This window comes from Excalfactoria chinensis, chromosome 15 (genome assembly GCF_039878825.1).
Source record: "Excalfactoria chinensis isolate bCotChi1 chromosome 15, bCotChi1.hap2, whole genome shotgun sequence".
NCBI classification, from domain to species: Eukaryota; Metazoa; Chordata; class Aves; order Galliformes; family Phasianidae; genus Excalfactoria; species Excalfactoria chinensis.
This window is the reverse complement of record NC_092839.1, coordinates 3,644,730-3,669,656: the sequence shown is the minus strand read 5'-3', so window position 1 is coordinate 3,669,656 and position 24,927 is coordinate 3,644,730. Positions and strand designations below refer to the sequence as shown.

General features: G+C 39.5%; 1 protein-coding gene across 2 annotated transcripts; it reads right to left on the bottom strand.

Annotated features, from left to right (window-relative positions):
* DHX35 (DEAH-box helicase 35) lies at positions 1-24,660 on the bottom strand. 2 transcript variants are annotated; one of them, XM_072350011.1, is made up of 22 exons: positions 24,592-24,660; positions 23,237-23,370; positions 22,796-22,888; positions 21,938-22,015; positions 19,643-19,747; positions 19,105-19,166; positions 18,391-18,460; positions 17,780-17,839; positions 17,269-17,381; positions 16,156-16,252; positions 14,893-15,051; positions 13,413-13,623; positions 12,258-12,382; positions 11,449-11,503; positions 8,050-8,145; positions 7,583-7,677; positions 6,897-6,974; positions 5,786-5,915; positions 5,000-5,081; positions 4,422-4,493; positions 2,869-3,007; positions 1-122 (listed from the first exon to the last, which is right to left on the bottom strand). In XM_072350011.1, exons 1-22 carry the CDS (start codon positions 24,629-24,631, stop codon positions 78-80), a joined length of 2,139 nt encoding a protein of 712 aa, XP_072206112.1. In that variant the 5' UTR covers positions 24,632-24,660; the 3' UTR covers positions 1-77. The 2 variants fall into 2 exon arrangements, with proteins under 2 accessions (XP_072206112.1, XP_072206113.1); XM_072350012.1 differs by having other exon boundaries at positions 2,896-3,007.
* Between the last annotated feature and the right edge of the window lie 267 nt (positions 24,661-24,927).

Genomic DNA, 24,927 nt, shown 5'->3' with positions numbered 1-24,927 from the left:
TGCTGGATGGGCTGTAGCCAGCTTCAAATCACTGGTAGATTCTGCATCTGCCATCACGAGACTGAAGTCACATCCAATCAGTGGTCATCTACTTTCGCCCTTTTTGCTTTCAAGGAGAGATGCTGCAAGAAGAGAGGAAAAAAACCCAACACTCAGCATATGCACCACAATTAGACAAGTTCAACTGGAACGTTTCTACTCATTAAACCCAAATTAAAACAAATGCAAAGATGTCAGACCACCCTTCCCAAGCCCTTGTTTATCCCTGATACAGCTAAAATAAATCCACGAAATCAAACAGCCTCCATGCGCCCAAAAGTAACCCCTCAGCTTGGTGTTAAACATCTTCAGGTACTCCTGTATTAACTCCAAGCACATCAACAACTCAGCACTTGAAGCAGCTTGTCGGTGTGTAAAAACACACTGAAGGGTACATACATTCCCAACAATGCATCTACACAGACACCAGGAACAGGCATAAAGAACAAGATTTTAACAAACACATTAACACTAAGGCTACAGTTTCCCTGGACCTTGGAATCCACATGCTCTGAAAGATAAAGGCACACAATCATGGAATGAAAACATGAAAATCATCTTCTTAAACCACTGCAGAAGTTGAAATGAGACAGAATAGTCTGAAAACACAAATTGTAGGAACAAGTCTTGACAGAGAATCCTATTCAGGTTCAATTGGGCTTTTTTAAACCTGATACAGGAATTCAAATGATCCCATTTCAGGGATAGCAAAGTTTTATGTCTGATTTTCAAGCACTTCTATCTATACACCTAAGCCTCCTGACTGATGAGGATAACTGACTAAACCAAAAGAGGTGTTTTCCCTCAAAACTAGCTCTACCACCAATACCTTTCATCTGCTTTAGGATGAACGTAATGCTTTTGCCACATTGCAAGCTAAGTACAACTTTATTGAATCAAAAAGGCTGCAAGCATGAGAATCAGGTTCTGATGTGATTTTACAGAATATCTACAACAGCTGTAGCACTTCAAGACAACTCTCCTCTTCCAAAAAGCAATTCCATTTTGCTTGAGTGAGTCACTGAATCACATGTCCCAGCACCACCTATTTAAAGGAAAACCTCACACCACACTGTAGCCCATGGAGAGGTTATATGGTAATAAGATGTGTTATTTATGGGATATTACAACATGTAAATATGTGAGTCAAAAGGATGAACTGTTCCAGTAGCAGATTCAATACAACAGGAACGCTGCCTCAACACCACACCTGCAGAGTATATCTGACTGCAGCTAAAGGCTCAAGGGTGTTCCTGAACAGTCATTACTAGCTTTATCATTATAGAGTAAAAGGCAGAAAGTATTCAACTGCTTCGTAGATATATTTATAGCTGGTAAATGTCTACGCAACTGAGATGAATTATCAGAGCTCAACATCTATTAAACAAAAAACTCCTCCCGTCTCAATTACATGAACAATGTCCCTATATACTGTAGCCACATAGATACATTCTATCTCATGATGCTCCATGCAGTTCAGTGCTTTTCTTTTTTCCAGAAAGCCCAGGAAGTGAAAGCAAGCAAGCATGAGATGCTTAAAGAAGTCAAATAACAAGGCAGATCAAAGTATAAATCAGAAACAGTATTTTTTGCAATACGGCTGCTCAAATGCAAATAGATCTCTCGTTTTGCATTAGCCTGCTATGCAAGTGCCTTTTTCCCCTCAGCATTTTGGAAGTAGTCCACTAATTCATAACATAAAGCTCAATAATTAATATCTCACGGGAAACTCGCATGCAAGATCAGTTTGGTAATCTTGTCTGTACAGAATTTACTTACAATGCAGTATCTGCAGCTTCAGCATGACTAATATTTAGGTAATATTTAATGCCAATCCAGATCTCTCAACTATCAGTGAGAATAAGACTAAACTGATGAGTTTGTATGGGACAGAGTTGATAAAGAATAGTAAAAAATACAATTGCAACTGTTAGGAGATGAAGTGGAGGACAGAATCACAGAATGGCTGAGTTTGGAGGGAGCTCTGGAGACCATCTGGCCCAATCCCTGCTCAAGTAGTGACACCCAGAGAAGGGTTCCTATGACCACGTCCAGGTAGTTTCTGAAGATCTCCAAGAAGGAGACTCCACAACCTGGCAACCTCTGCCAGCGCTCCGTCACCTGCACAGCAAAGAAGTGCTTCCTGACGTTCGGATGGAACTTCTTGTGATCCAGTTTGTGCCCACTGCCTTTTATCCTGGCACTGGGCACAACTGTAAAGAGCCTGACTCAGCCTTCTTCACATCCTCCCTTGAAGTATTTATGGGCTTCTCTTTCTTCTTCCTCTAAGTATGTATACTACACAGCAAAGCTTGCAATTAAGGTTGTACAAACAGCTGCCCCTTCCATGTTTTTAACAGATCAGAGGCGACTTTTTGTAGTAGATAATCAAAAACAAAAGGCTTGGGATTTGCACAAACATTTACAAAGGATACAAAGACTTGTGAATGATTGTGCAAAGCATGACCACTGTCAGTCACACTGATGGTCGCAGAAGAAAAGCATGACCACTGTCAGTCACACTGATGGTCGCAGAAGAAACCCCAAACGCCTATATTTAAGTGTAGAATATGTCAAGATTTCATCTTTTGGAGGAATATGTTGTTCTATAATTTCTCAATCACATCTGTTGGTTGGATAACAGGGCAAAAAAGCTTTCAGGCATCAATTTACTATTTTCTTTCTTTACATTAAAACACTTATAAAGAAAAAAAAAAAACAACTTAATTTTTTTTACTATTAAATAGATGGAAACAATAACAAAGCAAAATAAATTAAAAAAAATCACTGAACAATTCAGATACAAAGCTGTTAATACAGCAGTGGTACCGTTTGGGCTTTATGCCGATTCCGTACCGTTCCTTGCTGGTAAAAATGAGGTGCCAGTTCCACGAGCCATGAAGATTCAATGGCAGTCACATCTCTCATGTAATACTTGGCAGTCTGTATGACTTCGTTGTACACGACCCTAGGAGAAAGAAAAGAAAAACATGTTTGTGCTATAAGGAAACAAGGGACAGAGGTGATTAACATCATATTAAGATACACATACAAACTGACATATAGCACTCAAAGCATGATAAGGAAGTCTGTAGATTGTGCAGTAATCTCTTACCTCTTTTTTCTCCTGGGTTGTTCGGAGTACTCTAAATTAGACAACCTTTAGACCACCATTAAAACAAATTCAGTGCTACAAGGACACACCAATGCAAGGTATAAAAAGAGATAATGGGACTAAGGAGATTCATAGCGAATACTTCAAAAGAGAATGTTAGTTATTCTGTGCTGTCAGGAGGAAGGATGCCAAAGACACCAAGAGCCTGGGAGCACAATAGGCTGGGCCCAAGCCACAGCATGAATATCCCTCATGCAGAAAGAAGAGATAATGATTAGAGCAAGAAATCAGCTTTAGTTGCTGCCAGGACATACCCTGGAAGAGATTTAGAAACAGTCAGCTATACGGACTCAAACATCCACGTCCACATGAACAGTGAGGACAACCTATTTCTGAGGATACCTTAATGCAGGGAAAATCATTTCTACCAAGGGAATGCAAACCCACACTCTGAACAATTAGTCACCAAAGCCACAAGTCATTATCAGCCTCCTACACACAGGAAAGCTGCCACAAGTTTTGTGGTTTCTCATTAATTGGTATTTTGCTGTCAAAGCAGAGGAATACAAACTCTTCTCTGCCAAATGGAACAACACAACTAAAGAGAAAAAGGAAGAAGAATAAGAACACATTTTACATGTATCTGAAACAGATGGAGAACTGAAGCCTTCCATACAGAAGGTGCTCCTAAGCAGCTGGAATTAAGGTTGGCAGGTATGGTAACCTGTAGGAATCCTAAAGGATTCTATGAGAGCACAGGATTCAAGCTGGCAGTGTCAATCCTATGTGGCCTTGGAAGGCAGCTCCAAGCAACAGTGCTGCCATCAACAACAAACAGGTGGTTTTCAAACATTTTGAATCACAAACTATATGCATTTGCCCTCTCCTAGGAAGCCGTGTACAGGCACTGCAGCACCTATTGGACAGTGCATTTATTTATTAGGCCTAATAAGAACAATGCTAGCTCTATCTAGGTATAGAGACTGCTCACAGAACAAGCAATAGCACAAGACACAGCACCTATTAAAAATAGTCAATTTGCTCTACAACCTCTACAGTCTTTCTGATAGGTAGACATCACTCTCTTTCTTTGATTTACTTGGACATCACCCACAGAGTTGCAAAGGAAATACCATCCGAATTCTCTCTGTGGGAACCATGACTTTCTACATTTATTCCTCCACTGATAAAGACAATCATAAAAATGTCTGGATACCAGGAATGCCTTATAAAGATCACAAAGCAAGCACAAGTTGCTTTAACTTACCAGCGTGGAGGTTTCTCTGCATACAGTACTGAAGTAGGGTGGATATGAAGTTCATGGTCATCACGGATAGTCCTTAAAAGGAAGATTTATAATTTAGAATTTGATTAATTTCATCCCCAGTAAGAACGTTAATAAGAGGCAAAAGTGAAAGAAGTGGAGCAAATTAATAAGATTTCTATTTAATGAAGAAGCTTTCGGTTAGAACCGGGCCTAAATCCTGGCCAAAGAAACAACTGATAATGTAACGATCTACACTAAATGAAGAAGCAATGTTCCAGAGTTTTATTCAGTGCACTGGAAGTGATAGAACAAATACATGGTGCTTGCTTGCATTTACACAAGTTAATTACTGTTAGTAACAGATTACCCATTATCAATAACTCATTATTTATATTTGACAAAGACAGACATCAATGCAGTCTGAGCATACAAACCTCCAGAGATGTAGTAAATCAATTGCCACGTGTTTCTTACTGCAAGCATCCAGAAGCACACTTGTCTGCTAATTGTGCTTAGATTTACCCAATCAAACAAGCTTTTCAACTAAGCAAAAGTTGTAACGAAACTGCATGTATTACCTGTAAGCTCCAGTAGAGTGGAATTTAGCTGCGTTAGCAAAGAATCCAGAAACGATGCATCTTAGAACAGGATCTGGATCACCTGAAGAAAAGAATTTTTCTGTAAAAATTAGTCAATGGAAAGATGAAAAATCCCTTAAGCATCATTTAATCATCTCAGACAACTTCTAATGCTGCATCAAGCTTTGATAGCAAATGAAGCTGGAAGGAGACGAGCCCCGCAACCTCCTGTAAAAAACAGCAGTTGCCACTGATGTCTCCAAAAAGACAGATACAAAGTCCTTAGGAGCAGCCCTGTGTGACAGCTAAGTATTAAAGTCAGATTGTTCACAGCAATTAGGGATGAGTGCTGAAAGCCAGCCATAGCATTCATGTCCACACAGCACAGCTAGCAATCAGAGCTCAGCATCTATGCATCATCACGAATACAGCACAAAAGGACAGTTTTCTAAAGCCAGAAGAAGAAATGGGGTGACCTTCTTATAACTTCTTTGTAAACTTGTCCTTTAAATCCTTTAAATTCAAGGTTAATGGTGATAATCTCTTGTTGGAAAATGTAACTAATAAAGGTTGGCCTAAGAGCTAATTGTAAAAATACACCAATTTGCTCATTCAGTCATTTTTAGGAAAAAAAAATATGTATGGCTTTAATTAATGTTATTTTTAGGCCATGAAAAAAAAATATAAGAAAGGCAAAAAGCACATTGGCAATTTAGAAGCTACCCTCAAAACATACGGGACAAAAGATTTAATAGAAAACGAAGGAAGAAAGAAGCAAGCTTTCACCTTCACTGGACTTCTTTGGCACCTTAAAGCGTACAAGAAGCTTTTTGAGCTGCTCTCTTACAACAGAAGCTCTAACAAGTCCTTTGTAGTTCAGAAAGTGCTCCTGACACCACTGAGAACTTTTGCTGTGCTGTAGAGTAAGGAGAAAGAAATTACCATGAAAAGCCACCAGTAAAACAATGATCAATCTCTTTTGGATCACAGTCTTTATGTTTTCTTTTGTCTTCTACAACGTCATTTATTGTCCTTTTTGCTGAAAATCATTTTACACAGCAGCTAACAAATGTAGGTAGCAACAGTAATTACAGAGCACATTGCAAGCAGCCCCTAAATGGCAGCGTAAATCTCAAAGGGACATTTACTATTCTTCATTTCTTTCTTTATGTGGCAAAAGACAAAAGCATCCATCATTCTATTTCCATACACAAAAGCATCGTATAAAAAAAAAAATCAGTCTGTTCTTAATCTCAAAATGTAAACAACATTTTCTTTATCCTGGTTTCATTGGCCTCCTTCTCTAGAAACCAGCACTTAGTCCAAGAATCTCTGCATTCAGCTGCTTTAAGAGACACGTGCAGACTCAAAGTCAGAAGGGCAAAAGTTTCATTTAGTGCCAAATTGGATGGGAAGAAGAAAGCTTCCTTTTTAAATACTTGAGTAGTTATATTGGTTCAACTCAAGACTTTTACAAAGATATTGTTATAGAAGTGCTCCATATCAGCAAAATAATGAAGCAGTGTTTTAAGGAAAGACAGCTAGAGTTGGATGTAGTTTATCATCAGTAGAACTCAAATATCTCTATAAAAGGGATGTAGGAACACAAATTTCTCTCAGAATTTGAACACAAAAATCCCCATCTCTGAAAATATATTTAAGTACCGATAAGAATCCCGTGCCGTATCTAAACTACAGAATTCTTTCTGTTCTGTGATCAAAGGAACTACAGAAGACCTGTGGCAAAATAAGACCAGAGTATCTTTTAATGCTGAACTATCACATAATAGACTTGGCAAGCCCTTAGCTTTGAGGATTCTATATCCAGAACTTCAGAACAGGGGATACCCAGGTTCTTCACATTCCTTCAAACCCACATACACTTGCATTGACTTACTTTGACAAAGGCTTCATAAACATTAAGCATAGTGAGATGATCACCTTCCTCCACAGCAAACTTTCTGTGTTGCCTGGCCTGGAGGAAGATAAACTTGTTTTAAAAGCAGCCGTGTTTCATCACCTCAGTTTCTATAGTCACCAGGAAATACAGTGACAATCAGAATTCTAACCATAAAGAATAGTTCTTCAACACAACATCTGTATTCTACCACCCATATATATTGAGGTGGTGTTCGTAGATGTAAATTAGAAAAATGAACTGAAAATAAATCCCCAAAATCTAAGAGAAACGCATTAAAATTAGGCTCCAGATGCCTATCAAAAGTTCAGTATCACCCAATACTTTCTTTTTTGTTCTCTGAAAAGGAAAGACTTGTGGAAGTTTGCTTAGTTGCTCGGCTTGTTTTTATTACCCTCCTCCTTCTTTAACAACATCTTCTGCTGGCCAATATAGCTTTATAACCCTTCACATTTCTGGTCCTCAGAAGGAGTCTGTTTATAGTAGCAAAAGACACGTGGACCCCACTGTTACTCAGTTTCCCCTTTAACATAGAACCATTAGGTACAGTTCAAAGCTTTGTTGCATTTCCGTATGAATTTGCACACATCAATAAAATAGTTGGTGGAAAACTAGAAATACAGAATGCACCAAAAAAAAACCAACTAAAGTATGACTGAACTTACAGCTTGCAATTTTTGATTTGGAGGGATCAAGAAGATGTTCTGAATCTGCATCATTGCAGCAATTGTTAAAATCTCCTGGGAGCAGCCAAAATTACCTGACAAGTAAATGGAGAAATTCAGTAAAGGAAATCCTCTCCCATTCATCTTACTGCCACGCAGAATAGAGGAAAATGAATTCAAAATGGATACATGTTTATAGCATAACAACACAAAGTATCTACTGTGAATGTTCTCATGGACAGTTGAAAGAATAAACTAATCTTAATTTGTTATGTGTTAAATGTTGGTCACTGTTAGAGAGGCCCATGAGTTTAATGGCTCTTCTTACTAAACTCTACACCAAGACGGAACAGACTGCATGCTTCAAATGTAGCCTATATCTAATAGCATGCTACTATTACTAGAGGCAGTGTCCACTACTCATCACAAGACTATGAAGAGAACTCTGTTTCTTTTTCCCAACCTACCTGATTCCAGAAGCATCTTTGCAAACATGGGATTCAGAGGAAACTCTGCTATTCTCATTCCCAGAGGCTCAGTTAAACGGCAGTGCATATCCAAACCTGTAGCACACCGATAAATGTATTGGTGATCCAGGTAACATTGTGAGCGAAAAATACTGCAAATACACCTAGGAACATTGTCAGTTTTCTGAGTTACATCTGTTTGGATCATAGAGAAATCATTTCATAGCATCTAAACCAGAGAAGCACAAATGATTCTCTGCAGCATATCCTGCTTTGTGTATCAGTAACTGAGCTGCCAGCCATATTCCAGCTGTAGCCTTTTTACAGGAGCTGGAGTGGTACAGGTTTGAAGGCATGGCAGCTTGGTTTTCAGAGCACAAGAGAAGCCAGACAAGGACAAAGTGATGGGAGCAAAGCATCAGGACACTGGAGCACTGTAGATTGCATAAATAACCACACCAGAGCAGACTGAGGAACCATACATAAACATGCTATTTGTCAGACCGGGTGGTGGCAAAAAGCCACACAGAGAAAACCCAAACCACAAATCAAAGTCAAAGGAGGACAGCTCCAACAGGCCGTGTCAGCACACCCAAAGCCACAGCTATCTCTGTCAAACATTTACTTTCCTCTATTACTTGATAAGACTTTTATTGAACTTTTTATGACAGCGCAGTAAGTCGCACAGCACACCCCTACACTAACACAAGATACTGCACCTACTGTAAAAATATTTTCCTTGGAGACAGGTACAAAATGCATCTTATGTGTAGTGATGAAGTAAGGGATGATTAGTTACCATTTGACCAAGGCTTAAGTGCTATCTTAGAACATGCAGCACCTAATTTAGAGAAACGTAACTGGGTTCCAAAGTAGGGAGGAAGAGAAATCATCATCCTTTTAGCTTTCTACAGGTATATTAAGCCATAGCCTATTGATTTCTGCTGAATTCCTTAAGTGTCAGTGCAATTATGTATGGACATACACAGCTGGTGTGCAGATGTCTTTGTAGCAGTAAGCCTGGATTTACAGGGAAGGGCTACAGTGGACACAAGTTTGGAACAGAAACAATCTTAGAAGCAACTGCTGTATACAGCTATGGAGGAAATCAGAGCTCTGCTTGGATAAAGACATTGAAAAGATTACTACTGAGCATGTTTCAAGCACCTTGTCACTAAAAAGCTTCAAATACAATCACTAGTAAGTGATGGGTTAAGCGAGGAAAACATCCAGTTTTAAACCTGGCTGGACAGCAACAAAAACAAATCTTCAACAGAATACTGGCTCTGAAGTAAAGCTATAAATAAAATCACTTCTTGCCTGCTTATCCGCATTCCCTTAAATTATGCTTAAAAATAATAAACTCCAGCTGACAACTCCGACTTTCAAATGGGCATCAAAGGAGAAGGCTGAGAAAAGGTGCCCCCAAAGTAATCTGTTCGCATCACTGCAAAAATAATCAGTCTGAGAACAGTGATGTGTTTATCCAGCAGAACTATCTCAGCCTGCACAAGTTGCTCCGTAGGGTACTGACCCTAAGCTGCACGTTTACATGATATTACAATGCAAGTGTTGAAATACAGGTTCATACTTGCGTAAGAGAAATACAACCCTTACTGTACTTGCCAATTCCTGGGCAGCTTTATCTCTGTAACTTATAGAAATCTTCATGAAACCAGCAAAAACCTGAAACTTCAGTGAAAGTCTCAGAGCTAACCTGTGTCACAGGCATGCGTGCATTTCTTTCTACCTCAAACACCAACATCAGAGCTTCTGTTTTGCTACAGAAGGTGGACAGCCAGAGTAACAGCTCCATGCTTTCCTGTGAAACTACTGTGAGTTTAATGCTTTTGCCAAAGCAGCAGACAGATGATCAGTGAGTTTACTGACCTTTCCTCTCCATCTCCCTAAGGTGGCTTTGGCTGCAAATTCATCCTTGCAATATGCCTCAGAGCCAGCAAGAAGGCACTTGTTCCAGGCCGAAATGGCTGCCAAGAACCTAATGCCTCAGGTGGAACCCTCCTTTGCTAGATGCAACTGAACCAGCACAGAAGAAAATCCCAGCCAACAAGCTACAGCTGCATGAGAGTAAGAATCGCACCACCTGCCACAAATTACAACATAGCATTCATAAATGATGTAGAAAATGGCCACAGACCACAGGAAGCTTCCAAAATTTACACAAACTCTTCTTTGCTATCCTTTTCCTCTTGTTTACATTATCACAGAATCATAGAATTACTGAGTTGGAAGAACTTTACAGCTCCCCCAGCCCCATCCCTGCTGTATGCTGGCTCAGGCTGCTCAGGGCCCAGCCATGGCCTCGGGTACCTGCAGGGATGGACACCCACAGCTCTGGGCAGCAGTGCCAGGGCCTCACTGCCTCCTGAGTGAAAGAATCTCCTCACAACTAACCTAAATCTCCCCTTTTAGTTTAAAGCCTTCAAAATCATATCAATGAAAGGGTCCAGAAACTAATGCTTCACACCTGTTGTGCCGAGCTATTGGGAAGCACACTTTGTTAGATTTTGAATCCAGTCTCCAGTGGCTTTCTGCTCTCAATCTCAAGTACCAGATTGTACTTACAATGCGTAGGCAGAGTCAAGATCAGATAATGAATGTAACAACATTAACAGAAAAACTGAAAATGCTTTCTACGCTTCTTGAAGTCCAACCAAGGAGGAAATAAAGTAGCAATTATATTGAATATGATAAGTTCTCTTTTGTGGTCAGACTGATTTTAATAATACGGGTGTCACACCTTTACTTCCAACTTGTTTTCTTCTTTATATTTGTTTATACTTGAAGTTTCCATCACTGGTATGGCAACACAAAATGAAAGATTGAATATCCAACAACATAAATGCATATACGTGAATTTAGTGTCTTACTCATCTACTGGCCTAGTTGGTGACCTACCTCCTTTCATAGCTTCATAACACTCTGTAAGAACTGGAGAACACAAGATCTGCCTGAGCAAATCAAGTCAACACTATCATCAGCTCAGGGCTCCGTTCCTAGCAATGGCAAATACTTGGTTCCCTCATGAAAGCACAAGGCAATGCAGAGAAGATAGCTATAAGATCTGCTTTTGCATGATCAAAACAGATAAATTCTACTTTATACTCTATGCAGTAGTTCCTCCCAGAAGGTCACTGCTGCTTTTCCTTGCTTACCTGTGTGAAGTAACCATTGAATAAAATAAATGCAGAGAATGCTGAAAGTACATTTAAAAAAAAAAAAGAAAAAAGCTTCATCTGACCTAGGCTGCCATTTCTGCTCTGAAAAGCAAGTCTGACTCACAATTAACGCCCATCCAATCACCAAATCCAAATAAACAACTTTTTCTCACAACTCCCATAAGAAAACTGTAGGTAAAGCGAAGTATAATATTCTCACCTCCTAAAGCATACAGTAATTCTAAAGCTTGTACCATTGACTGTGCAGGAGGTGGCTGTGGAAAACAAAAACATGGATTGTTTAAAGTTCTCACCATAAAATGTAACATTTTTCACAGAAGTTCTTCCACAAAATCATTCTAATGATCTTTCTATACACACAAAATGAAAAGAGTTCTCAGACTCTTCCTGTCAATCTCCTATTGACCACCAGTGCTGCAAGTCAGAGCCATCTCAACAGGTTCAGGATCATCACTATGACACTCTCAAGATCCTACCAGTATACAGAATGAGGCCAAGCTATAGAAAGCAAGCTCTCTTTATCCAAAAGCAATGATGAAATCAATTACTTTTCAGCTTTCTCTTCTACTCTTTTCTTTATATAAGAACAGCTAGAAATCTTAGAAATCCAATAACTGGTATTGCTTTCTTTTTTGTTTTTTTTAATAAGATGGACAAGAACAGCTTTAGTTCTGTAGATTCTCACCCCCCCCCCCCACAAATTCAGTGCAAATCAATTAACTATAGTTTCACAGAATCCCAAAGACTTTTTCTTTCCAAACTGCTCTCAGCTTCTCCAAACTCGTAACAGCAAATTCTAAAATACAACAGCTGTTGTTTCTAAGTTGTCACATATTATTTGCACTAGTTGATGCCTAGAAAGATATTTGCCACCTGATAGTGGTCAGTGAGGTCTAATTCCCGAATCAGCAAGGCAACAGTTACTGGTTCAGTGGGTTACCAACATGTCACCTAGTGATCACTGTTGGCATTAAAGGAAGATGACAGACTTCACTGTACAGAACTCACCGAAAGGAAGGGGAACCTGAGCACATTGTCAATTCCCAGAGCCTTCAGCTGCAAGATGACAGGTGCAAGGTTACTGCGCTGCATCTCAGGAACAGTGGACTTGGGCAACTTCTCAAAGTCTTCCTCTATCACAGGAGAAAGCAAAGATATTTGGGATTGGGTTTCAGCTCTTCCTGTGTGCAAGTCACCATGACAAAACTACCCAGTTCAACTTAAAACTATTGACTATGAACACTTAATAGGTGTTAAAAGAATTAAAAGAACTCCTTCTCAAAATGACATTATTTTAATGATTGAATTTTCAGTTACTTTAAGGTGAAAATTCTATATTTATCTACACTTGTGATTCTGTATTTGACCCACATTTCAACATTCATTCACTGGACACACAAGCTTAGGGAACAAACCATGTCTGTCTTTAATATGGTAACTGCTGGCAAGCACATACACTTTTCGAAAAGATATGCTTGATCTCTCTAAGTCTCAAAGCTTGGTAACATCAGAGGGAACCTGAGGCACATAAGCAACTGCAGTGCTCAGCTGTAAAGCCTTTTCCTATCCAACAGCTGAGAACAGAGGCAGTTGGATTGTAGCATTTTGAACACTGCCGAGCAGCTGACAGATTCATTTATAACAGTTATTTTTGTACACTGCCAGCTTCAATACTTCAAGGCAGCATTTGAGGTTGGCACCTATTGCTATGGAGACCACATCAGGAGGCTTCCCTCCATCAGCTGACAGGCGTCTGCAATCCTTTGTTAGACATGCAGTCCAGCAGACACTTCAGTCACAACAGAGTGTAGCTCAGGTGGCTGTTTGTTAAGTGATGCAAATCTTTAGAAATCAAAATCACTGAAAGGCAAAATTCTGTGCAGTTGTCACTCTGAAAGATATATCAACACTGCAAGTTTGCAATTACTGAAGTTTCCCTGCTACGTTCATATGTCTGTTTCATAAAAGGATCCCATTTCCAGTGCTTAGCAGGTATGAGCAAAGCATTTCTAAATAAGTCAAAGGAGTAATGAAGGGAAGTAACTATCTCTTGCTGAAAAGAAGATGCAGTTTTGTTCTCCTTAAGCTAATGCTAAAGCCACTGTAAAACAAAATGCAAGTCATGTCAGCAAGCTCACCTTCCCGACACATCCAATTACTGACCTGTATAAAGCCTGTAACATTTCCCTGAGCGGTTCCGGCCTGCACGTCCTGCTCTCTGATTAGCTGAAGCTTTAGATACCGGTACCACCACAAGGCATTCAATGGCTGTTTTTGGATTATAGGCTCGAAGCTTCACAAAACCACAATCGATTACATATGCAATTCCATGAATTGTGATAGAAGTCTCAGCAATGTTGGTGGCTACTATCACCTGCAGATACGGACACAACAATGACACTGTGAACCCTTCAATCTCAACTGTGCTGTCACTAGCATCGCTGCACCGGGGCTCACATACAAGATACTTAAAAGGTCTCAGATATGACAGTTCCAGTAAACACACACTGTAGTACAAAAGGATACAGAAAAGGCAGCTGAAGCAGTTCTCAATTTGATGTAACTCTAGTTTTTACAGTTTCACAATCTATTTCTTATTCAGGTTTATCCCCTCTTCATAAGCATGGAAGAACTTGGTGTGTTCGCAAAGAAAAACGTAATCTAACTGTAAATAAAATGTTCTCAATTAGTGATCTAAAATACTCTATTTATGCTCCTCAGTTATACTGAGCTTGTAACACTGGGACAGGGCAAGAGGCCCAGGGGAGGATCAGAGCTAATTGTCTACATTCAGTATTTCTGCTCTTGTACACATGTCCTAGAATATTAAAAATAATTGCCGCCAAGTGACAGAGGGAGATTTAATCCTTGTTTCACATGAAAATAAAGTAGTAAATCTTAGCAGTTAATCATCCTGGAGAGAAAAGAGTTATTTATCACTCAACAGTCTGCAGCATCAGATGAACAGCTTCACCCATTAGACTCCAGCAGGCACAAGAAGTACAACAACTCACTCCAAGTAATTGTCAGTTTATCTCAGCCCCACCACAAGCTCTGCTCAAGTAGAAAGCTCTAATCACGACCAATTAGATGACTGCGCTTTGATGTTAAACATCTAAACAAGGCTTCCAGAAGTCAAAACAAAGCTTTTTTTTTTTTAACTCAAGTCAAACAAGGCCTAACTTCTTTCTTAGATGCAAATAGAGCTTTTACCCACACTGGCCTTAGTTTTACCTTTCTTGGTACAGAACAACTTAGTCTAGGTACCTTGTCCAGAGAGAGAAATGAAAACAGGTGAAGCAGACTTCAGAGTGCAACAAACTACATCTGGACAGAAGCAAAAGCTGCAAATGGATAAAGATAAATACGTGTGGTATGTAAAAAGACTCTTAGAGACTGAGAAGTTGAGGTAGAAAGGAGAGGGAGAACTAACATATCTTGGACTGATTGATGGTCAAAAGGGAAAGCAGAGAAAATGGTCTGGGCTCACAGTGTGAAGGAACACAGGAACTATTAGGAGATGCAAAAAGTCTCGTTCTGTAAGAGCTCACAACAGTCTCATAATGTGAACATTACTTGCATTAACCTACAAAACAGAGACAGCCCTATGGATAGTACAGATTACATTAAATTAAAACCTTACCTTCCTGACACTGCGAGAAACTCTCTCAAACACTTTCATCTGATCAGGAGAAGGCAGCCCAGCATACATGGGGAGAACACGGAGATGCTTTTTCATTCCAGTGCGAGAAAGGGCCCGAGCCTGTTCTATAAGCATAGAAACAACAGTCTCCACTTCTTCCTAGAAGTACAGCAAGACAGACGAGCATGAGAGTGCTTTCACTTACAGATATCCTACAGATATCACCTATACGAGACCAGCATCAAAATAATCCTAATATAATTTTAGCTTTTTGAAATCCAGGACCATCTGACCAGTTCCCTCAATTCTGCAATACTCTTATGTTAATTACTATTTATATTAATGTTGCTATTTATATTAGTTATGGCTGTTGTTCAAGACAGTGTCCCATCACAAATACATGAGAAAAATCATGAAAGGTGTGCTGAATAAAGTTCATTAATAAGGAAGAAGACCCGTTTTCCTCTGCATCTCTCAACTTGTGAGATCAAACTGAGGGGCTGATCTGTTCTGACTGTGCTGTAGGTCTGGAGCTGGAATGACACAGTAACAGCATTAACACCTATTGCTCAACTTTGCATTTAATCTCAGAGATCAACTGTGGCTCCCAAAAAAGCTACAAAAAAAGAATAAGGTTTAGATATAATCTCATCAGATACTCAATTATCTCTTTCAAAGTGAAATCAATAATAAGCATGAAGAATTTCTTATAGAAACATGCAAGATGCTAGTGAGGCCATTCAAGGCAGTCTGTTCTGCACTGTGGAATTGTAAGCTCTCTCTCTAATTCAATCTTCCAGGCTGCACAAGTAAGCTAACAAGCACACAGCAGAAAAACAGTTGTTGGGTTGTTTGTTTTTTTTTCTTAATCTAATCATATAGCAATTTGTTCTTCCTGTCAAAGACTTCAGATTTTAAGACTAATATACATAAAATTCCATTTGCACTAATTATTAACAGTGACTCACTGTCAAACTGAACAACTTTGTAGGTGTGACTATCACCAAAAAGCACAGTGTTCATATATTAACAAGGCCAAGATTGCACAGTATTAAATGAGAAAAGCCATCATCCCTTATCAGCTCTGAAAAATTCAGACCATTGCACCAATGCACTTTCTGAAGTCCTTGGAACCAGTCTAATCCTGCTCTCATTGACTCAGAAAGGTTCAACAACAGTGAAGAAAGGAAAGTAAGAATCTGAAAAGGCTTCACAAAGTCAACAGCACAGCACCGTAAAGCAAAAAAGTACCGTTGTCTATACCTGGCCAGTTAAAAATGCCAGTATATCACCATCATTCTCCGTCTGGTGAATTTTCATTGCAGTTTCCACAGTTGATTTGATATAATCTGGAACAGGACTGCAGAGAGAGAACACAGACTATTGTAGGTGAGGGTAGTATGGTTAGATTGTGGTTGGACTCAAAGATCTTTAGGTCTTTTCCAACCTGAGCACTTCTATGATTCTACATCTATTTGTTTAAAAAGTAAATAATATATATATATTTTATAAAGCAGCAATTCATTTTTTTTGATGCTGCTTTGAGTTTAAAAAGTCATTCTGCATATGTTCTGCTGCTATAAGCAATATCCTATTGCTTCAAGAGCTTTTTTAATGCCATTTTCTCAAGCAAATATTCTACAATGTATACTTCAAACATAACTCACATGTGACCATGTGTCTGCTCTAAGAAAAAGAACATAATTTTGAGGTTTTACATATGCTCCTATTTTATCTTTTCCATATGATTAAGGTACCCATCTGTTGGAAACATTTCCCAGCACATGCAAGAAGAGTGACATCTCCCCATGGGAAGTGAACTGACACAAACAGAATGTGATTTTCATCTCTACTAATGTGAATTTACGTGCACAAATTCGAAAGTTCTTATGAGAACTCTGCTTTAATGCTTTCCATGTATGAAACTGCAGTACTATGAAAGACGCCTTTAAAAGAGTAGAATGGAGTAGCCCAGTTGGAAGGAACCTTCAAAGATCAACCAGACTAACTGCAAAAGAACAAATCACTTGCAGAATGGAGACCACTGAAAAATAAAGCTGAGGAGGCTTTTGAGCTGCTCTATGCATTTATTTCAAAATAAACTCGGGTGAAAAAAAGCTTCTTTAATTGGTCTATAGCTTATGATGCTCCATCGCCATTGTGCTTAAATATATTCCTGCCGCTCACTTAAGTGAAAGATTCATTCAACCTTGTATGTGTACTTCTGTCGTTAATTTCTTGCTACCAAAACCAAGAAAGTGTTTTGGAAGAAGGGCTATGTTTGCCAAATTGAATGTTACACCTTGTTATAACTGGTTTGGTACATACAAGTTAGACACCCTTAATCACCACCAAAGAGACCAAATGGAAACACACCTCTGTATGTAAAAGATGTCCACTGGAAACGTTCTCCCCTCCACAGTAAGGATAACGCTGGTATCTTTGCTGGGGTCACCGGTATCATTTTGGTTAAAGAAATCCCTGAATTTCTACATTAAAATAAAGACAAACATTTCAGTTTGAGTAAACGTTTTCAACCTCACATCTTACCTAAACCTCCCCTCTTTTCATTTAAAACTGTTCCCCTTTTTCAATCACTATCTGCCCAAGTGAAAAGTTAGTCTTTCTCCTAATTATAAGCACCCTTCAAGTACTAAAAGGCTTCAATGAGGTCTCCCCAGAGAATTCTCCAGACTGAACAAGACCAGCTCCCTCAGCCTGCCATTGTAAGAGAGGTGCTCCAGTCCTCTGAGCATCATCATGAGCATCATCTCCTCTGGATTCACTCCTTCCTCTCTTCTTCAGCACAGAGGATAAGCTCCACATGAACAGAAGTGGAGCTGCCATTTAGGGTCACTTCACTTTAAACCAAAGTTGTGAGACATACCTCTGCATCCAAGGTGGCTGAAGCCACAATCAATCGAAGATCTCCACGCTTCTTTTGAATCTAGGATCAAAGAGACAAAGAACACGTAGAGTAAAAATGGTCTTCTGAGCTATAAGGCTAGAAACAAGTTTTAGAGCACGGAGTAACTTCTCCATAAAAACAGTTTGTGATCAAGGCAGCTGATGAACTGAAGCACCTTTAGCAACAAATGATCATATCAACCTGAGAAATGCGTGTGGAGATTTTTATATTCACGACTAAGAAAGAATTGAAGGCATTCAATCTGAAATCATAGTTTACTCATAATTTCTGGTGGGAGTCAGACCACTAATGGCTTTCAAGTCAGCAAATCCCTCCAAGGTCACTTCTCACAATCATCATCAGCAGAATAAAGACTGTATTTTCCATAATGTAATATAAAGAGAAAATTCAGCCTCGGAGTGAGAGTAATAGAGGATCCCATGTGTCAGATGTGTAAACAGACAATATGTACAATGGGCTGTGGGATAAACTCTCTCAAATGCGTTCACTAACAAAACATCAGGAGCAGAAGTTTAGTAAAGATGATGACAGAGGAAAACGTTACAGACCACATTAAAAAAAATAACCACCTTTTTTAGTAATCCAATGGCAATATCTGTATAAAGAGTCCTTTCATGGGCTTCATCCAGCATGAGAACACTGCAAATAGAGCAGAAAATAAGATCTATAAATGGAACGAATTATGCTAGAATCAGTATCTTCCTATATTAAATATCATTGTTTAATTTTGTTGCTGGATTATTGTTCACATTCATTTAGAAAATTACTGAGATAAAAAACAAACAAACAAAAAAGATCAAAACCAAAACCAAGAGCACAGAGGCAAACAAGAGAGAAAAGGTAGATAACAGCCAACAAGCACATGGTACGCACAGAGTGGTCTTTATTCAGGTTGCTTTGGAAAGGGCTGGAATAACCAAGGTTTATCTCTGGCATACTGCTAATGTCTTCTATATATCAGAATAAAGCCAGCTCATTGTTGATTTTTTTAATTAGTTTGATTAAAAAAAAGCAGAGTTTAAAACTAGCAGATGAAATAATTCAGACTCCACAAGGCCCATTTATGTTATACTCCAAAAATCACAGCACCAAATCCTGCTGGGTTTGGCACTGCAGCTATCAATTTTCTAACAAGCTTTTAACATAAGGAGGTCAGACTTCTGAATTATTTTCACATTTTTTAACTTTAACTTATATTAATCATACATCAGCCAAAAACAAACAAAATACCCAGTTGTTTACCAAGGTACACTTCAGCAAACGTTCAGTCCACGTTTCCTTACCTGTATCTTGTTAACAGAGGATCAGCCATCATCTCCCTTACTAGCATACCATCAGTTAGAAACTAAAAGTGAATGCAAAGAAAAACTGTAAGAAGCCAAACAAACAAACACAACAAAGCCTTGAAAGCAGTCCTAATTACACACATGATACATTTACAACAATAATTATCTAAGCTTTTGCCTAATTTTTTTTACCTGCTTTTCATTTTCTAATGATCTGTGAAGCTGTTCTGCTTCCAGCTATGGAACCTAACGACTTTGAGTCAGATGAGGTCACACTAGTGCCGTACCAGCAGCTGGTAACAACCACCTTGAGATTCTCCTCTAATTTTACAACAGTGGCTGTCAGACTAGCACAATAAAACACTATTAAACTCTAGATAGCCCCAACCATTTCAGTACACACTTGGGGTCTCCATCTGGAAAACCAAAAAGCTATCTACTCTCTTTAACAGGAATCACAACTTTCCCACTGATTTTGCAGAAGTGCTTTAAGAGTTTCAGCTAACCTTTCCAGAATAACCACATACTGTTTCACCTTAATTCTTGTAGCCTGCGGATCTGTGCAGTCATCAAAACGAATGCAATATCCAACTTCATGACCCAACACTGCACCCCTTTCATCAGCAACTCGGCCTGCAACCTGACAATAGAGATTCGTGTAAACAAAAATTAGCTAATAGCAAAATTCTTCATTATACCGTTGTTTTGTCCATAGAAAGTCAGCGTTAAAACAGAAACAAAGCTACTGCTTCAGAAGTATAACTTATTCTTAATCAGATACAAAATTCTGTTCCATGTCACAGTGCATGCTGAACATGCTAGAGGTAAATCAACCTTTAAGATGCTTCAGCATGACTTAATCTGCTTCACACTTCTTAAAACAGGTTTAGAAGTAATTTTCTGTGAAAAGCACTGTGTCAGACCCACAAAGGTTGGCCTTCAACCAGTAACAGAGTTGGGGAAGGACCACACACCAGCAACTGTGGAAGGAGTTTCAGAACACAGCTGGAATGCTATCAAGAAGAGTATGCATAGGCAGCATGCAGAAGTTGTTATTTGTTAAGCTGATATGCCCCTGAACTTACTCAGACTTTTACTTCTTTTCTTGTTATCTAAAGATGCTAGTCTCCTTTCCATAACACTGAAATTTCTATGCAAAAAACAGATAGAAAACTGGCAGAATAACTAAAAGCAGGAATAATTTTTGGAAGTCAAATGCCCTGGACCAGTTTTAAGCCAACATCTCCTTTAGCTGAAATCCTGATTTACTATTCTACAGAATATTAGGCAATAGCAGGCTATGGCTTCAGCAAACTACAACAGGCAATTAAAAGCTAAAGACAGAATAAAGCCCCAGAACACAAACATTAGTTCTATTAGAACCCCAGCGGTAAGTTTTTTCAGTCATTCAAATGACATTCTAAGCCACACTGACAGGCAGGGAATGCATCATTTATCACTCCACTTTCAGGCAAACATTCAGAGTAACTGTCAGCCTGAGTAATGCAAGCAGAACTTCAGGTATTTCTAAACCAACCACTGCTCTTCACTTGGGACAACCTCCACACTCTACCTGAGAAAGTAGGTAATCCCATTAATTGAAATTGTAAAGTCTATCTCAGTTCACAACAAAGCAATAAATCACCAATGTCTCTCATCTCCCAGCAGTATTTATGGGGTGCAGGAAGCTTCCAACTATATTCTCAAAGAAAAATCCTACTGTGCCTATACACTAAGTCCTAACCAAGTAATCCTATTTTAGACTTAAAAGCAGTACTCTAAGACATAAAAGAGAAAAGAGAAATATATTTGTTGTGAGAAATCACTGCAGTATATGCAGCATCTCCTGTAGAACTGCTCAATGTCAACTGAATGTCCTATGAAGGGGAGAAGGAAGGACACTGCAGGCAAACTGCCTGAAGCACAAGATGCAGATCACTGCTACAGACCATTTCTTTAATGACAGTGGACCTAGTAAAAGAGCACTGGATGAGGTGAACCTTTGAGGTGGACAATTACTCAGTCTAGTACATTTTTACCAGATACGTTGCAGGTAAGTTAAATATCATTAATTTAAAGAACAAAACAGGCAAAATGAGAACTACAAAAAGGCACCTCAATTTACTGCAGAAAGAGGAATTGGCAGCAGAATAAATTCAGCCCACCTGTTCGGTGTTTGGTGGCAGTTATGAAAACAAACAGCACTGAATGTTTCTATGCAGATTATTAACACAGAGTACAATTTGTTGTCCTCAGTATCTCCTCTCCTTTTCATAATACACCTTACTTACATTATGTGCTCCTAGACACACCAATTAAATGCAAAGACTATCAAATTTGTTTCTTCTTTTCCTGCACCCTCTTACCAGGGGAAGCAGCCAAAAGAAAGTTCAAGAAAATTAGGTATGAGCCACTAGAAAGAAGTATACAACCTCCTCCACTGGCCAGGTTACTGCACACAGACTTGTACCACATACCACTACTTTACTCAGGAAAACAAGTTAAAGACCATATAATCATAACTCTAGCCCAGAGACAATCACAGCTCAACCTTGTACAGTCCTAAGCTCCCTGTATGGTTCTGCTGATGCAACTCAATTTTATTACTAAGCTTCTTCATCTGCTATTCTGGCCTTGAAATTGTTGACAAGACCTAGTAATCATGCTGAATTCAGCATACAGTATCAGAATTTCTGGAAGGAAGATAAGCAAAAACCCCTATTCATTCAGGAGCTCAGAGTTGCCATTTCTGTTATTCAGCAAAAACCACTAATAAACATGAAGTTATAATGACAATAAAGTGGAAAAAACTGGACATGGAGAAACTCACTGAAACAGCAGCAACCCGACGAGGCTGTGTCACCCCAACCACTCTTCCTTCAGCTGTCCAGCCAGCTTCTGCTAGGTACTGCAAACAAATATTTAGGGAAAGAAGTCCTTATAATTTCAAGGTGCTAGCTCTCCACACTGCCTGCTTTACTGATTCTGACACAAGTTTATGCTTGACCTGAAGCAAATCAGTTACTTTCTGTGCATTACTTGTCTCACCATTAAAAACAATATAGTTTCTTTAATTGTTTTTAATTAAGAAAAATATAGTGTAATAACTACTTCCTAAGAACATCATTGTTCAGAAGGTAAACTAAGAGCAGTAGTTTGAGTCTCAAATATTAATTTGAACTACTTCATTTTTTAATGCCTTGCCTGTATTTTATAACCTCCTTGAAGACAAAAAGCTAGGCAGCACAAGTCAAGTGCTCACACTGAAACGGATGGCATTCATCATTAGCTTGGAGTTACTTAAGTTAAAAACCAAGAATAACTTATAAAAACTTATAAGAAACCCACACTTCTTTTCCTTCTCCAAACCATATTTCAACAAAACTTTAAACTTAATTCTGATAAAGTTATAAAACCATTCACTTTAGCAAAGTAACTACTATTTTATCAGCATAAATGCATAGGGTATGTTCCTTTCCAAGAGGGGAAGAAGGCTTTGTATCACAGATATTCCAGCTCTTGCTATCCAATACGAAGCTTTACTTTTCACTCCTTTTGGTCACTCACACACACACACACCCAACAGTGGCAAATTCCATTTCACAGCACAGTTCTGGGATGCTGTTTAATAATTCATGCAAAACCCTTTAGGGAATACCAGATTTTACCAAGCTAAACACACACTTACCTGAGGAATTTGCGTCGATTTCCCACATCCTGTTTCTCCAACAATCACCAGAGTTTGATAGCTCTCCACTAGATAAAGTATGTGATTTCTCAGCTGAAAGAGATGACATTTAGGCCTCAAAACCAGATTTGTACAAAAATAGGAAAGCTAACATTAGTATTTATCTAAGAAAATTCATTTTACAGAGAATGTACTGTCAAAAGTTAAACGATTCTTATAAAACTACAATTATTATGCATGCAAAATATAGTAACAAAATTAAACCTACAAAGCCCATAAAACTATTGGCAACAGCCGTCAATGAGAATAATCAATTTCAGCAAATAAAGAGAACAAGATCATGTAACAACTGTTCTATGTTGCTTTCTCAAATACAAACAAAAGCACAAAAGCCAGGCAGCATCCAACTGATCAAATATCTCCCCGAAAGAACTTCTGTACCTTAAAAACAGGCAGCTTTTGTCTTTGTTGTTCAATAGACAGAGAAGCATAAGGATTATAGATGACGGTTACACCGCTGCTCTCTGCAGGACTCTGCCTCTCCTCCGAGACGCTGACGCCAGGACCTTCTGTGCCTAAATGACAGCAGTTAACTTTTACAGCACAACCAAAATCAATGTGTTCCTTGCAAGGAGGAATTGTGTGCATAGCAGCAAATATCAAGACACCAATTTTTCTTCTAGAAAATTAATCAAAAATATTCCATATCAGCAAACAAGCAAAAAATTGCGTCAAATCCAATGTCTTTCTCCTGCTAATTCACTAATAAGAATACATATGGGAATTTTTAAAGGAAGATAAAGGAGAAAAAAAAGCACATAGGAAAAATAAACAGCAAGGTCTTAGGACCGTTACTCTTCCCTGCAGCAGTTCAGATATAGCTTCAACATGAATCTCAGAAGTATGGCCATGGGTTTCAAGCCAGCCAGCCACGTAACAGGACTTCTTTGGAATAACACGAACCACGAATGCATTCAGCCTTGCCTATTGATGAGATAAACCACTGCAGCTCTGCATTTACCTCAGTACCTGAAATTCAGTTTATATCTGCTGCATGTTAACATAAAACCAACGACAACCAAAAATACCAAATAATGCAGGCAAACCCAAAGCAAAAACTCATCTCAACAAAGGAACGTATTGTCTCTAGATGCAAATTCAACTGGAAAAATCTGAGAGCAAAGGGGTTTCTCCTGTTTTATAGTATTTGCTTGTTTGGGGCTTTTTTCCCCACTTTTTCCCATTTAAAAGCAATTCACCCCAACTCAAAGTTGCCAAGGAAGTTTTGCAGCATACAGAACAGCAATGAGCACTGACTCTGATAACCATCCACTCCCAGAATGGGTGAGGTGAGGAACAGAAGGGCTCGGGATCCCGCTGCCGCTCACAGCGCAGAATTGCTCGAGATGAAAAGGCCCTTAAAGGCGATCTAGTCCAACTCTCCTGCAACGAGCAGGGACCTTGGATGTCTGCAGGGCATCACCACTGCTCTACACAAGCAATGCAGGAGCTTCACCGCCCTTCGCATAAATCACTTCTTTTCTTATACACAACCCAAATCTCGCCTCAGCCCCCTCAGCGCAGCCCACGCCGCCCCCAGCTACAAGGCCACTCGGTATCCACGAATGGAGACCTCACAGAGGCCTCTCCTCCCGCACGCCCACCGGCAGCGTAGCCCGTGCAGTCCCCCACCACCACCGGGGCCAGAAGCGTTTTATCCCACGGAGAAAAGGATAAAAATAAGGGAAAGAAGGCAGGACCAACCCTCCCCCGCCACACAGCCGCACCGCCCTCACCCGGCTTCCAAAACTTCACCGGTCCCACGGGCGCCGCCATCTTAGGGTGAGAGGGTAACCGGAAGTGCTGAGCCCACGTGACTCAGAGCCCGTTGTCATGATGGCGGCCGGGCTCGTGGAGTGAACGGGGCGGAGCGTGGGGTTTGTCAGCGTGGGGGGTCCCACTAAGAAACGCCCGTCGTTAATTAGCGAAGCTAATTGCTTCCCTACGCACCGTGACTGGTGCCACCGCGCTAGCAGCGTTGCGACGACTACATCATCGCTATGATCGCACAAACAGCATTTCACAGGGCACAAAACCGTCTCCTTGAGGGCATTCATGGAAAGCGGAGTCCA

What these genes read in the sequence shown, in the direction of transcription:
- DHX35 (XM_072350011.1), bottom strand. Translation starts at nt 24,631, where the DNA reads ATGGCGGCGCCCGTGGGACCGGTGAAGTTTTGGAAGCCGG. An exon ending in ATGTTACAGGCTTTATACAG is followed by an intron (nt 12,383 to 13,412) that starts GTCAGTAATTGG and finishes CTCCTGTGATAG; the next exon opens with AGGAAGACTTTGAGAAGTTG. An exon ending in ATCGGCATAAAGCCCAAACG is followed by an intron (nt 123 to 2,868) that starts GTACCACTGCTG and finishes CTCTTCTTGCAG; the next exon opens with CATCTCTCCTTGAAAGCAAA.